Source organism: Felis catus, chromosome B3 (genome assembly GCF_018350175.1).
Source record: "Felis catus isolate Fca126 chromosome B3, F.catus_Fca126_mat1.0, whole genome shotgun sequence".
Lineage (NCBI taxonomy): Eukaryota > Metazoa > Chordata > Mammalia > Carnivora > Felidae > Felis > Felis catus.
This window is the reverse complement of record NC_058373.1, coordinates 95,144,945-95,160,887: the sequence shown is the minus strand read 5'-3', so window position 1 is coordinate 95,160,887 and position 15,943 is coordinate 95,144,945. Positions and strand designations below refer to the sequence as shown.

At 34.4% G+C, this 15,943-nt stretch overlaps 1 protein-coding gene across 2 annotated transcripts in view; it reads left to right on the top strand.

Annotated features, from left to right (window-relative positions):
* The window catches only part of MDGA2 (MAM domain containing glycosylphosphatidylinositol anchor 2), an 852,594-nt gene that overhangs the window by 452,393 nt on the left and 384,258 nt on the right, over window positions 1–15,943 (top strand). For both annotated transcript variants that reach the window (XM_023255671.2, XR_002743071.2), the window contains exon 3: window positions 3,062–3,236. In XM_023255671.2, the coding sequence (XP_023111439.1) occupies window positions 3,062–3,236 (175 nt within the window). The remainder of the gene's footprint in view (window positions 1–3,061; window positions 3,237–15,943) is intronic.

The following is a 15,943-nucleotide window of genomic DNA, read 5'->3' as shown; positions in this document are numbered from 1 at the left end:
AGATTTCATGTAGAAGCTAATATGATTATCTAGTTGGCTCTTTTTCACTAAACTGGGTATTAAAGAGATTTGCAGAACTATGAAACAGTTCCATTCTTGTGGCTCCTGGGTGGCTCAGTCGATTGAGCCTCTGGCTGTTGATATCAGCTCAGGTCTTGATCCCAAGGTAGTGGGATCCTGCCCTGTTGGACTCTATGCTGAGCATAGAGCCTGCTTAGGATTCTCTCCTTCTCTCTCTCTCTCTCTCTCTCTCTCTCTCTCTCTCTCTCTCTCTTTCTCTCTCTTTCTCTCCCTCTGCCCTTCTCCCCAGCTCACATGCTCTCTCATTCTCTCTCATAAGTAAATAAATAAATAAGATAAAATAAAATAAAGTAAAATAAAATAAAATAAAATAAAATAAAATAAAATAAAATATAAAACGGTTCCATTCTTCTTACTCAATTATTTTTGGTTGTGGAAAATATAGTCTTCTGACTAAAAATATCCCTTGTGTTAATATGTCATCAATTTATTAATATAATTTGGAATGAGTTAATACATAGTTTAATATTACCTCAGTTTTAATTTGTAATACAGTAATTGTGAATGGATAGAATCAATCTAAATGAACAAAAGTTATTTAAGGTCTTCAACAGCTTTTAAGAGTATAAGGTCATTTTAAGACAAACAAGGTTATAACCGCTGGTATGCATCATAGTTTTTTCTCTCCCTGTTTTTCTCTCTTTTCTCTCTGATTCTGTCACACACACACGCACACACACACACAGAGGCACACACAGGCACACACACACACACACTCTTACGTACTTTCTGTCTCCCCTATTGCTGAATGATTTCTAGTATTGTAACAGTATAATCCAACTTAATCATTGTATCTTAAAATTTTTTTAACGTTTTTATTTATTTTTTGGACAGAGAGAGACAGAGCATGAACGGGGGAGGGGCAGAGAGAGAGGGAGACACAGAATCAGAAGCAGGCTCCAGGCTCTGAGCCATCAGCCCAGAGCCCGACGCGGGGCTCAAACTCACGGACTGTGAGATCGTGTCCTGAGCTGAAGTCGGACGCTTAACCGACTGAGCCACCCAGGCTCCCCTCTTAATAACATTTTTAATTTCTGAAAGTGCTAGGCCATTTCCAAAATTGATTTATACCGAACTTACTTTTTATAATATGAAATATATATTATTCAAAATCAATTTTAGTATTATGATAGCCAAATAAATTTGGCATCTTAATTGGAATTAATTTTTTTTTACATTTATTTATTTTTGAGAGACGGAAAAAGGCAGACTGCAATGGGGGAGGGGCAGAGAGAGAAGGAGATACACAATCCAAAGCAGGCTCCAGGCTCTGAGTTGTCAGCACAGAGCCCAGAGGTGGGCTGCAACTCACAACCCATGAGATCATGACCTGAGCTGAAGTTGGACACTTAACTGACTGAGCCACCCAGACGCTTCTTAATTGGAATGATTTATCTTAGATTACATCTTAGAGATATCGATTATCTTAGAATTGGCGTCTGTTTATGCAAGAAAAAAATATGTAATTTGTTTATTTAATCTTCTTTTTTTGTTTACTTGTAGACTCTGAAATTTGAATGAAAACGTAACCCTAGATATTTCCTTGGAAATACAACTTGTCAAACCAGTGCCCCTGTTACATCTTGTCTTTTTATGAGCATATTAGTAATCAGCTTATAAATTGCTTAAAGTCAGGAGTCTTGCCATTGACTTTTGTCTATATTCCATACACACAGAACATGTTGAATAAGAACTTGATACTTATATTTGTGAATTACTCAGTTTTTATAAATCTCTAAGTAACATTTTCATTTCATTCACAATTAAGGACAAACATGATTATATTCATATTGATACTTTAATGATGTGGAAAACTTTTTAAAAATACTTTTAACATCATTAGATTATAAACTTTAATTAATATATAAACATAGTATAGCTACTGGGAGTATTATAGGATTTCAATTTTGAAGACTCAGTCTTTAGTTTCATTTTCATTTCTTCTTCTATGTTTAACCAAGGATTTCTGTCAACCACTTCTCAACCTAAAAGTAAAAACAAATGAACAAAAATATCGTATACAGCAGGGGCAAGGAGAGAAATAAAACCAAGTTGTTTTTATTTCCTATTTTTTATCACTTTACATTACCATCATGTGGCTTTGTTCAGGTTTTATAAACTAAAATACACAAAATTTGAGTTGAATGCCAGTCTTTATTGCTAGCCAAAACTAAGTCTGTTATACACAGCTGTGTTTAAAAGAATGCTATTGTTTATAATGGAGTGTTTTATATATTCAAAGTGTTTTGGCACTTTAGTAAAAATGCTGTCTTTGAAAAAGTTTGCACATTTTTTGAAAATAATTATTGATATAAAATAAATTATTTTTATCAAAACAGATATGTCATTTATGGACTTATTAAAGCAAAGCCATTAGAAAAAAACCCCAGAACTTTTAACAACCAGTATATATATATATATATATATATATATATATACACACACACACACACACACACACACACACACACACACACACATATAGTCTCAATAAGCCATTAGAGTCACATGCTTAAATTATCCAAATCAAAGAGGAAATTTAAAATAAAATAATGAAGCATGTCCAAAAAGAAATTGAGAGCCTTCCTGTATTAAATAAATAAAAAGTACCTTAGAGCGTTTGAAAAATACGGAAGTTTAAATTCTCAACAAAGAGAGAAACTAATCCATATCTCCAACATATTACATATGTTTAACTCCTTTTATGTTATATTTATATTGCCTTACACACTGATTAAGCTATGCATGAATTCTATGCAATTGAATAAGAATTGTGTACACTACATATACTATACAATAATGGAATTGCTATCAAATTTTTATAATTCAGTTGTGCACATAAACTTAAAATTTTTTCCCAGCAATTTGCCAGGAATGGCATATAGCATCTCTGAAAGCAAACTTCTAATGACTAATGGCTATTTGATTTTTCTTTGAGAAAACCAACCTAAAGTAACAATCTTTGTTGATGCTTGCTCAGATCAGGTGGACCAAAACAGCAGGAAGTGCCTCTGACAGATTCCAAGACTCAAGTGTCTTCAATGAGACTTTGAGGATTACAAATATTCAGCGACACCAAGGAGGCCGGTATTACTGTAAAGCAGAGAATGGCTTGGGGTCCCCGGCGATAAAGTCAATCAGAGTGGATGTGTACTGTAAGTAACTTACCCAGAAAACTATGATTAAGTCTACTATGGGTTTTCATCTGACAACTTGAGATATATTTTCTTTTCATCTTTATGTCTTTCAGAAAAACTATGGTTTGTTCCCCCCCAAATAACCTTCTGTTTAGTTGAGGATAAGAGTGTAAAAGATAATTATAGCTCATTTAATATATTTCCTGAAGAAAGAATCTGTTTTAGAAACTTTCGTAATTTTTTGTGATAAAGTAATACATGTTAATCATTTAAGAACCAGAATAACAAGAAGACAATAAATGTTACTGATCATCCCACCCATGATTGTTAGAGTTTGAGTGTATATACCTCCTATCTTTATGTGTATGTATATAAATACGTTTGTAATTACATAAAGAAAATATTATGCGATACATACTGTAACTTGTTTTGTTAACTTTCCCTCTGTGTGAAGTCAGCTGGTCTTGTGTTTGGAAAGGCACATCACGTAAGTGGTGTTTGGATTGGCTTGTGAATGACCAAAATCCCTAGGTAGAGTCTGCTTTCGGTCCACCTCTGTGGAAAGTAACCAGTACCTTGGGCCATGCTGTGCCACCCGTAAAGTGTTTGTTGATTTATTTTGGTTGTCAGTCTCGTTTTTCTACTTTTTGCTGTTAGCAAATGGTTCTTAGGCTCATTTTTTCACATTTTGCTTTTAGCAAATATACTTAAAATGTTCTTGGTCTCCTTATCTTCTTCTCCACCAAAACAAATCAAGGGCCTACTTTTCATTTCATCCTTTTGCACAGGTTTATCCATCATTCCGTTGTCTTTTTATGAGAACTTGCATTTTTTTTAACTCTCTACTAATTAGAATAAAAAAGGTTTTTTCTCCTCCAAGTAATTCAGACATAGTAACAAGTGAGGAGTTCCTGTTTCTCTGCCTTTCACTGTGTCCCTTTCGATGTGCAACAAGAGATACATTGTTAGGAAGGTGACTGGAATTATACATGATTTCTTTATTGCACCATTTGCTGAATCTTATTTAGTTATTCAGGTGACTGGGAGGTGCGTAACAGGGCTGCATTTGTGATTCATCTTCCACTCTTGGATGCTTGTTCCCTTCCTGGAAAAGAGGAGAGACAAGTCCTGTCCCATTCTCTCTAGCATCTCCAGCCCCTTAGGCACCCCCTGGCATAATTTAGGCATCTGCATCCTGTGTGCATCCATGTACATCTAGGGCACACAGGTTGGCCTTACTCATTTACCACCTAACCACAATATAGCCTCTGGCCCTTCTCCTAATCACATATTTCCAGTTAGTTTCCTTAAAAACAAAACAAAACACTATTTTTACTAGTTTTGTTCACATATAATCTTTTAAAGTTTTTATTTAAATTACAGTTAGTGTAACATACAGTCAATACTAGTTTCAGGTGTACAGTTTAGTGATCCAACACTTAATGTACATCACCTGTTGCTTGTCACAAGTGCTCTCCCAAATTCCCAGCACCTATTTTACCCATCCCCCCCCCACCTCCCTTCTGGTAACCACCAGTTTGTTCTCTAAAGTTAAGAGTCTGTTTCTTGGTTTGCCTCTCTTTTTTTCTGTCTCTCTCTCTCTCTCTTTCACTCCTTCTCTCTTTTGCTTGTTTCTTTTGTTTCTTAAATTCCACATATGAGTGAAATCATATGGTATTTGTCTTACTTTGACCTATTTGACTTAGCATAATACTCTCTTATCTCCATCCATGTCATTGCAAATGGCAAGATTTCATTAGAAATTACATATGAACAGCCACTCTGGAAAACAGCATGGATGTTCAAATATTTTGTAATTAAACTAAATTTAGTCTAGTTTACCTAATTACATAATTACGTACTTCTATTATTTAACATTCTAGAGTACATTCCTGTGCTTTTTTGTTCTTATAATTTTGGTCATGACGTTTTAAAACACACAACTTCAATACCTGAAACACGATTCTAAAATCTAAAAAGTTCTGTAAATTAAATGAGTGTATTTTATTTTGCTTTGTTGGGCATTATTGGTAAATTTTTTCAGTGAAACCTGATGTGAACTTGTTTGATGGCAACCACTGCTCTAAAATTACACAAATAGAAGAACAGAAAAGACTTTATGCTCTTTATTTACCCTACTTTGTATGAATAATCATATGTTTTACTCAGGAAATTATATATTTGATTACACAGTATTGGCACAGAGCCTGCTGGATGTATTACGCAATATGGTATATGTACTGTATTATCTTCTGAAAAGCTGAAATATTCTGAAAAACATTCCCCAAAGGTTTTGAATATGAGATTGTGACTTTCATTGCCACCACAATAGGTTTAGTAATAATTCAGACAATTACATTGCTGGGTTAAAAATCAAAGATAAAGGGGGAACTGACATTGTTAGGACCTAAAAAAATATTCTTTTTCTCCTCCTTTTACTACAAAGCCATCTCAGTACTATTCTCCATTATACCCACCCTTTTCTATCTGTTCACATCTCTTGCTGTCCAGACTCAGTTGCACATTTTGGTAGAAATGATAGCACTGTTCCTTGCAGCACTCCAAAGCCCCGTTGGTCTTTTAAGACTTGGGTCACCTTCAAGACAGCCAGGAATGAAAGCACTGGCTTGTTTCCTTTTTCTTTGCCTTCCTTTGGGATTTTCCCCATACAACCAGGACCTGACAAACATCTTATTCTGTCACTGAAGGGAAATGTCACTGGGATACATATCAGAGTGAAGTACTTCCAGTACTTTTCTTTGTGCCCAAGATTTATTAGAAAGCTGCCTAAAATTATTTGATTGGAGAAAATAACATGTATTAAATTCTGGACCATATGAATAAATGTGACATTGCTGAAATATAAATTTTCCAGATAATGCCTTACCTTCAGGAAAGATCTTTGTTTGTGGAATCTAGACATGTGTTCTAAGTGATTATACCTATTCTTAAAGGTCTGGATAAATAAATTCCTCCAGATAGTAAATTGTTAAGCGTTTTAACTCATGAGATTACTTTACAGTAGAGACAGCTAAGCCTACTTGAGGAATCCATGTGTTCCAAATATAACCTTGACTGAAGACTGGTTTTTAGGCTTAAGTATGTGTTCTCTGCATGAATCTTTATAATTTAAAACCTGTTCTGTCATTGTTAATAAGAACATGACTAGCATAGAAATTCTGCATGCATTTAAATTGGGCAACCTTGTTAAAAAATTGGATTATAGTCTTAAGATTCATCTGTGCTTGGATTTTGATTTGATGTTGGACTATTTGATTGAATAGATACTCATTTTGATAAACCATAAATGAGAAAGCAACTTTATTTCAGATACTTTTGCTCTATTTTAAGAAATGCTAAAATAACAGCACTGATTTTTCTATTTGGATCCATGGTTTTAGATCATCACCTAAACTGTAGATTTCTATATCTTTTCACAACTGGTTCTTGAGTGGAACTGTCATCAATATCAACAGAACTTGGAACACAGGATGGGCCTACAATACAAGATATAGAAAAATCTGCAGATAAGGACTATACTTGCAGTAACAAACTGAGGCCATAATAGCTCGAATTTAACAAAAATTCTAATAAACAGTATTATAATTTAGCCTTGAATCCCCTGTAATAGATTATCTCTAAAATGTGCCCAACAAAGTATTAATTTTAAGGCTACCATTTTTATGGAGAGTTTTCCTAACAGTGAAAATGTACATCTCTCATTAAGCCCTGTATTCTAATAATAAATTTCTAGAGTTTAAAGCTAATACCAACCTAAAATAAAATTTTGTGATAGCTCATCATTAGTTTGATGAGGAAATTTAGTTTTAGAAAAGGAACCTGCTACAATGCTGATTGATATATATGGTTTTTATTAGATAGATATTTTTAAATATTTGTGACTCTGTATTAATGTTCTGATCAATTTGGGCAGATTTATTAATCTGAATTAGCAATTTTGTCCCACAAAATTTTCTGAAGTTTCTTGTAGTAGAAAAATTGGACTGTATAGGTTTTATAAAGCAACTACCAAATGTTCTTTTATCTATTTATTTACTTTTACTATTTCAACCAAGAATACTGTTTTCTCTGTGTTACTATTTTGACAAAATATAACTATATTCCTTAACTTATATGACCTATCACTTGTTTTCCTAAGAATTATAAAAGTATCCAAGCATTCTATGAGCTATAGTTTCTTAATAAAAGTATATTTTATAACTAGGGAGATTTCATAGCCATGTAATGATTTAATTGTTTTTTTCTAAAATCTGCCCTAGTCATTTATTTAATATTTCTGATTAAAAGCTAATCAATGCAATCCTTCTTTTGCTGGGATATGTCTTCTGAGAGTTTGATAACTAATAGTTATATGCTTGAAAGAAACATGTAGAATTAGTTCTACTTAAAGTTGCTGCTTAAACATATGTATTCTTTATGTCTTCTCTCTAGAACCATGTTAAAGCAATGGTAAGGGAATAAAACAACAACAAATACATACAGGATAGAGAGAATGGGAGAGGAGATGAAAGAAAAACAATTTTGAAGGAACAGAATCAGATCAGGAAATGGCCACTGCTTATTTAGCATACTAAAGAAAGCTTAAATCAAAGCCATCAGTTTAAAGGACAGAACTGGCATACTCATGCAGTAGAATCCTTCAAAAGCTCAGCAATTGGAGACACCACTTAGCTCCTGAGTGTGAATGTAATTTAGTGTAAAAGCAGAACTGGCTGAAAGTCTATACCAGAAGAGTTACACACCCAGATCTCCTTCCACATTTCACACAATTCTATGCCTCCTTTTTCCACCAGCTTCCCAGTCAACTCCTACAGAAGACTAGAATTTATTTATTTATTTATTTATTTAGTTTGTTTGTTTGTTTGTTTGTTACGTGAGATGTTGAAACTGAGAGACTTTGAACTAAGAAACCTGGAATCATCAAAAACAGGAGGTAACTTACTGCACTTAAATCAGGGTTATTAAGTCAAAGTTTACATATTCGACACAATCCGTTCTCTTATTTAGTTCTGAAAACGCCTTCCTGGCAGAATATTGAAGAATTCCTGTGAGGAAATCTGATTAACTTTGGAGGAAAGGCTACAGGTCCTGACAAGTAAGGGACTTGATGACAACAGTCTAGCTAATACACTTACAATGAAGCTACTATGATCACAGAACTACCGATAGCCCTTTCATAACTGATTCTTAAATGGGAATATACCCTATACCCCAAAACTTGAGACAGTCTTTTAACAAAAAAAGAAATAAACCAAGAAAAAGAAATAGGAAAAAGAATTCAGGAAGCAAGGAGAATTCAGGGACCAAATACAAAATAAAACAAAATTATTGATTATTTTAATTAGTATTCTCAAAAAAAAAAAAAAGAAATATTGCACATATGTAACAAGAACAGGAAAAATAAAAACAAGGAATTTTCAGAGAATATCAAAGATTTCTTGGAATATTAAAAATGATAACATAGGGGTGCCTGGGTGGCTCAGTCAATTAAGTGTCCAACTTTGGCTCGGGTTGTGATCACGTGATTGGTGAGTTTGTGTCCCGAATCAGGCTATGGGCTGACAGCTCGGATTCTGTTTCCCTCTTTCTCTGCCCTTTCTCTGTCTCTGTCTTTCTCTCTCTCAATAATAAATAAACATTAATTTTTTTAATTCAAAAAATAACATAAGTTATGAAAGATAAGTTTGAAATCTTAAGGACAGTAAAACAAAATTTAATAATCAAAGGGATGGAACAAGAAAAATAAGATAAGAACATGACAGAATTAGTCCAGCTTATCTAACATTTGAATGGAAATTCCAAACAGAGAAAATACAGTTGAAGAAATTATTTTTAAAAATATTAGGAAAATTTCCCATCATATTTGGACATGCATTTTTAATTACTTAGGTGTCTAGTACAATGCAGTAAATTAGATCTACACAGAAACATGTCAATATGCAATTCAGAACACTAGGAGAAAAATAAAGATCTTAAAAGTTTTTAGAGAGTTTTGTGTTTTTTTCTGAAATGGTCATATGTAATGAATTAGGATTTAATATGGCACATGTCTTAATAGACTCAAGAAGCCAGAAAACAACTGAGTAAAGCTTTTGAAATTTGGAAGGAAAATTATTTCCAAACTAGAATTTCCCACACAGCCATTGTGGGAAGAAGATCCTTTTTAGAAGAAGACATTTTTAGACCTAAAAAATTTCCAATTTTTTTCTGCCTTGTTCCCTTTCTCAGGACACTACTTTTATGTATGTAGCACCAAAACCAGAAATTAAATCAAGAAATAAGAAGAGAAATAATAATAATATTATTGTTGTTATTATTATTATTATTATTATTATTATTATTATTACTGCCCAGGAATTGCTCCTGTCTTCCTCAGGAGCAAAGATTGAGCAGATTTGCTAGAGGACCCTTTAAGTTTAGAAGTTTTCTAAGCTCACAATTCCTTAGCTATGAGCTAAGGAAACTTCGTGTGCTGCATTCACCTGGGTGGGAAATATTATTCTATATATTATTAATTATTATCCTATATACAAGAGTCTTGTATATAGGAGAATATAGAGCGGAATCTTCTCAGGATGGTAAATGATAGTTGTGCATTGGGTCTCAAGGGAAACCCAGACAAACTGAAGCTGGAAGAAAGAGGCTCCATGAAGGACGTTTTCATGGAACAGATGCAAATGGTGGGTTGCCTGGCTTTAGAGAGTAATTTTACACTTTTCGTAGAAAGCTTAATAATATGGTGATGATAGGTGCCTACACAATTGAGCAAACAAAATATGGGCATTATTAACAGAAGACAAAGAAAAAGTTGTATGAAATGAAATGTAATTGAAATATATTACAAGGTTCAACTGTGAAGAATACTTAGCATAGTCATTAGTAACAGCAGCATTTGACTTAATCAAAAGTATGATAGACGGAGGATGGGAGACTGTTAGTACAAAAGGGTGAGTACAGTTAGTAAGGGCTTTTCTAGAATAGGAAAAAATCAGTAAGACAATAGGAAAATGAAAAAAAAAAAAACTATGAATGGCAGTTAAACATTTAGAAATATTGAAGGCAAAACCAAGACTGGTTAAGAGATGAATTAGATAGATAACGTTGCCTCTGGGTATTAGAAATGCTTGAGGTGGTGTTTTGTATAATTATTTGGCTTTCTAAACTATGTGCATGTATAATTTGTTATTTTTTTTAACTTCATAAAATATAGATTTGAAGATTTTGCCTTGGAGGTCCTGGGTATCAAGCTCCTATAAGTCAAAACTAATTTCATTCCAAATTGTATCAGAAGACTGTTTTTTTCTAAAACTTAAGACCAGATTTCTTTCACATTTTTCTTTTTTTTTTAATTTTTTTTTCAACTTTTATTTATTTTTGGGACAGAGAGAGAGAGAGAGAGAGAGAGAGAGAGAGAGAGCATGAACGGGGGAGGGGCAGAGAGAGAGGGAGACAGAATCAGAAGCAGGCTCCAGGCTCTGAGCCATCAGCCCAGAGCCTGACGCGGGGCTTGAACTCACAGACCGCGAGATCGTGACCTGGCTGAAGTCGGACGCTTAACCGACTGCGCCACCCAGGCGCCCCTCTTTCACATTTTTCTTGAATTCTTCATAAAAATCCATATCCCTTGATATTTGACACCAAATAAAATTGGCTGAAAAGATATCTTACAAGTAAAAGATGGGCAATAACAAGGGACATTGGTGCCACATTCTGATTTTTCTCCAAACTTAATAAGCTAAAATTCAGGTTAATACACTGTCATTTATTTGCATGTCATTTAGGATGAAGCTTAAAAAATAAGTTTTGACTCTTCATGCATTCAACAAATATTAGGTGGCTATTCAATATGTAATTCCATTACATTTTGTGAGGCTTGTATTTTCATTGAGTGTAAACTGCTTAAAGAGACAACATGGAATATATAGTTAATTTAAATGGAATACAAATATTAAGCAATAAGATAAATAACATAAATTATACTACACAACATGAATGATGTGTCAAATGACACACAAAATGTAGTGCTGGGAGTGAGAGGGTCTTGTGGACTCTGCTCATTAAAGAAGTAGGGTTTAGGAGCTCCTGGGTGACTCAGTTAAGCATCTGACTTGGGCTCAGGTCATGATCTCACAGTTGGTGGTTTCCACCTCCACGTCTGGCTCTGTGCTGACAGCTCAGAGCCTGGACCCTGCTTCGGATTCTGTGTCTCCCTCTCTCTCTGCCCTTTCCCCCACTTGTGCTCTGGTCTCAATCTCTCTCTCTCAAAAATAAATAAGCATTTAAAAAAATTAAAGAAAAAAAAAGAAGTAGGGTTTACATTGTAGTTTGAAGGATGAGATTTGAGAGAAAATTCTTCATGACATTTCTACATGTCTTGTGGCAGCTTTCATTCTGAAGCTTGTGTTCTGTTTATGTAGCAAACAGCCTCTGATGTTAGAGATGGTGTCTGCTTCCAGGGCAGAGGGAAAATTTGTTTCCTGACCAGGGTAATAAAGGTAATGTCTCCCTCAGGAGCAAAGATTGAACAGATTTGTTAGAGGACCCTTTAAGTTTGGAAGTTTCCTAAGCTTCAATTCCTTAGCTGTGAGCTAAGGAAACTTCATGTCCTGCATTCACCTGGGCTGCCCCCATTTGCTCCCCTGGAAACTGAGGGAGGAGGAGAACCCATGAAAACATGAGGCTCATATATCCATCAGAGACATGAATAATAGTCCTTTGTCTCTGACCCAGGAGTCTCATGTCTTCAGTGAGCATCCATGAAACTGTGACAGGCTAACATGTTAGCCAGCAAAATAGCGGAAATACCAGACTATTAAGCGTCTTATTTAAAAAAAAAATTTTTTTACATGTTTATTTATTTTTGACAGGGCGGGGAGGGGCAGAGAGAGAGAGGGAGATACAGAGTCTGAAGCAGGCTCTTGGCTCTGAGCTGTCAGCACAGAGCCAAACACGGGGCTCTAATTCACAAACTATGAGATCATGACCTGAGCCAAAGTCGGACACTTAACCAACTGAGCCATCCAGGTGCCCGTAGACTCTTAAGAGTCTTGACACAGAGTTTAAATAATTAGAGGGGAAGTCCAGGGGCCCCTGGGTGGCTCAGTCGGTTGGGTGTTCAACTTTGTCTCAGGTCATGATCTCATGGTTTGTGAGTTTGAGCCCCGTGTCAGACTCTGTGCTGACAGCTTAGAGCCTGGAGCCTGCTTCAGATTCTGTGTCTCATTCTGTCTCTGCCCTTCCTCCACTTGTGCTCTGTCTCTCTGTGTCTCTCAAAAATAAATAAATGTAAAATTTTTTTTTAAAAATATAAAAATAAAAAAAATAAAAATTAGAGAGCAAGGCCAAAGGTATTGCATAATGAGTGAGAATTTTGACTAAAGGCACAGACGAGAGATTATGAGAACTGTATTTGGGGGGAATACTAACTATAATGGGGAATTAGAGGAGGAATGAGAGCTTAATTTGAAAGATGAGCTGTCAGATTGTGTTGAAATTTTCTGCCAGTGTTTTCAGACCAATTGAATGATTCTCTGCCATATATGTAACATCTTAAGAAATTATAACTTTAGGATTTAGGACTTCATAATTACTGATGAGAGTCAACATTCTCCTAATATGAACACTGCTTTATTTGCCCTCTCTAAGAAGCAACAACCACTCATTGGGAGTCCCAAGATCCATTTTTGGAGGAATAGAGTATTATAAATATGCGATATATATATTTAATATATAATGTATATATATACACACATACTGATGCAGATATTTATATATATAAATATATATGTAAAGCAGGTTCATTGAATTTTGAAGTTCTCCTCATTCAAATGTATTTGTTGCCTTGAGATTCTTGAGGGCACTTAAGAATTTTTCTAAGAATGTGTTCCCCTAATTCTTTCACTTATTCTTAGCCATGACTATATTGCTCACAGGGTAATAGAGGTCATACAACTTTAAAGGTTAGGGTTTGATTAAAGATGATTTTTAATTCAAAAAGAAATTAGATTCAGAGGCATTAGCTTAATAAGTTTTCATGTGTGCAGACACTGTTCACACATGAGACAAATCTTTTTCAATATCCATTAAACATTTTGTAAGTCTTCTTATTTCTGAAACATATCCCCCACTTTAATTTCACTTAGGTATATTGCTGCATTTCATTACATTCAGAGCAAGCAGTGATTTTTTTTGTCCTTGTCTGTTAATTTATTACATTTTTACCTAAGAAATTAGTTGGAAATTAGGATGACATGTTACCAATTTATTCCCCAAATACAATTTACCTGTGTTAGAAAAAAAAATTATAAACTCCACAGTTAAAAATTATTGACAGTGAGTTGTTTCAGTTTATTTTTACTGGACCCATCAACATGACTTCTGGATAACAAAATTTAGAAAAGGGCTGGAATGACAAATGATACCAAGGTAAGCTCTGGACGAAAACAAATACCTTAAGTCAGTCTTATTAAGCATGATTTTCTCATTCACCATTTCTCCTCCTAAGACTAATTCACCTTGGGTTTGGAAGGGCTTAATAATGTTTGATGCGGTAATTACAATGCTTATTAAAAATGGGTTACAGTCATGGTAATTACCCTATTAATAAATTTCAAGACAGAATTTTGTAATATTGTGTATACTACAGATGAAGAATACTTGTTTCTCAGAGTTATTTACTCATGGGACACATGGCCAATCTCATTCCATACGGTATTAGAGTTACTAACATCCTTCATTGAAAATAAGAGGTGGGCATATAGAGACATCTGCCAAGTCAAGGACTATGTCAATCTCATGCTGATAAGGCTTCATTTTCTATGGTCTTAGATATGAACAAGCAGATAAAAACATATTACATTCCTCTAAATCCACCTAATTTCTTCTGTTCAATTCTTATATAAAGTGTAGTTAGATTTTGTTAATATATTTTTTCTAACAAGACTTTTGCTATTTTTTAAGTGCATCTCCAATTTTTTGTGCAATGTTTGTAGATTTTTTTTTTAAATTGCGCTGACTTTCCTATAACTTTCAGTATGCAAACATGTCTACTCTTTCTTTCTTGTGACCATTTTAAATGGTCATTCTGATGCCCTGCACCTTTTTCATAGATTCATTGTCTCCACTTTATATATTATCCTTTGTATGAGGCATTTCTAAATATATTATCTTCTAGTGGACTCTCTTAACATGCTAAATTTTGTCAGTATTTTTCTAAAAACTTTAGTAAATCTGATTCACAGTTTTACTGTATTTATGAGATGATCCACATAGACTAAATTAGAAGCATTATCCTTATAATCAAAAATTTGAATCCTTACTAATAAAATTGTTTGCTTTGGCTTCTTAAAAAATTAGTTATATTATTTTACTTTCTTGACTATATTTATCTTGTGGTCAAATCTTATTTAAACAGACATTTGAAAATTAACATTCTATTAACATGATTTGTGCAACTGATCATATTGTAAACCTAAAGGCATAATTATATGCCTTTTTACTTCTGTTCCTGTGTATTTCATTTTATTTTCATCTCTGTACAAATATTTTAAGATTTTAAAATGTATTTGTTTTAGAATTTCATTTCCTTTTTATTCATTTAATTTTTTTGTATTTTATGTTTTACTTAAAAATATTATTACTTCTTATATTTCATCTAATTCATTGCTAAAAATATTCCCTGCGGACAAGACCAAGATCAAACCACTTTAATATGCTACAAACACATTTCTAAATTTCAGGCTATTTCATGACCTGTAGTAGACTCTTTCATCCAATATTTATTTGCTTAATACACATTTAAACTCTGTTTTCTCAGTTTTGGTTCATCTGGGTATGGTCATGAGACAAGTTTCAGCCAGTGGCATGTGAGAAGAAGTGATATATGTCACACTCAAGTTGAGTACCTGAAACATCTCACATAATTCATAATTATCTTGATTTGTGTACTGTATCTTTGCATACAGACGGCTCCAGTAAAGTGTGTAAGGATCCTGTGGTTTTTGGAGTGACGTGATGGAAGGATATTGAATCTCAGAGTTACCGTTTAGAGGAGAGCTACACAGGAGATTAATTAGTATAGGAACAATTGAACTGGAATTTTTTTTTTTTTTGAGAGAAAGAGACCACATGAGCATAACCACATGCATGCACACATGAGCAGAGAGGTGGGTTGTGCAGAGGGAGGGAGGGTGGGTGGGAGGGAGAGAAAGAGAGAGAGACAAGAGACAGAGAGAGAGAATGAGAATCTTAAACAGGCTCCACACCATCATGGAAATGCTAGCCGAAATCAAGAGTTGGATGCTTGGAGGACCTGAGTGGCTCAGTCGGTTAAGCATCGGACTTTGGCTCAGGTCATGATCTCACAGTTCATGAGTTCAAGTCTTGCATGGGGTGAGCTTGAGCCCCCCTTCTCTCTCTCTCTCTCTCTCTCTCTCTCTCTCTCTCTCTCTCTCTCTGCTCCTTATGGGATTCTCTCTCTTTCCCTCCCTCCCTCCCTGTCTGTCTCTGCCCCTCACTCAAGCCCTCTCTCTCTCTCTCAAAAAAAAAAAAAAAAAAAATGAAAGGTAAAATAAAGACTATCAGAACTAGAATTAAAAAAAAAAAAGAGAGAGATGGATGCTTAACCAACTGAGCCACCCAGGCACCCCTGAATTGGAATATTCATAACAGGAAATTGTTTTGTTTTGTTTTGTTTTAAGCCACTG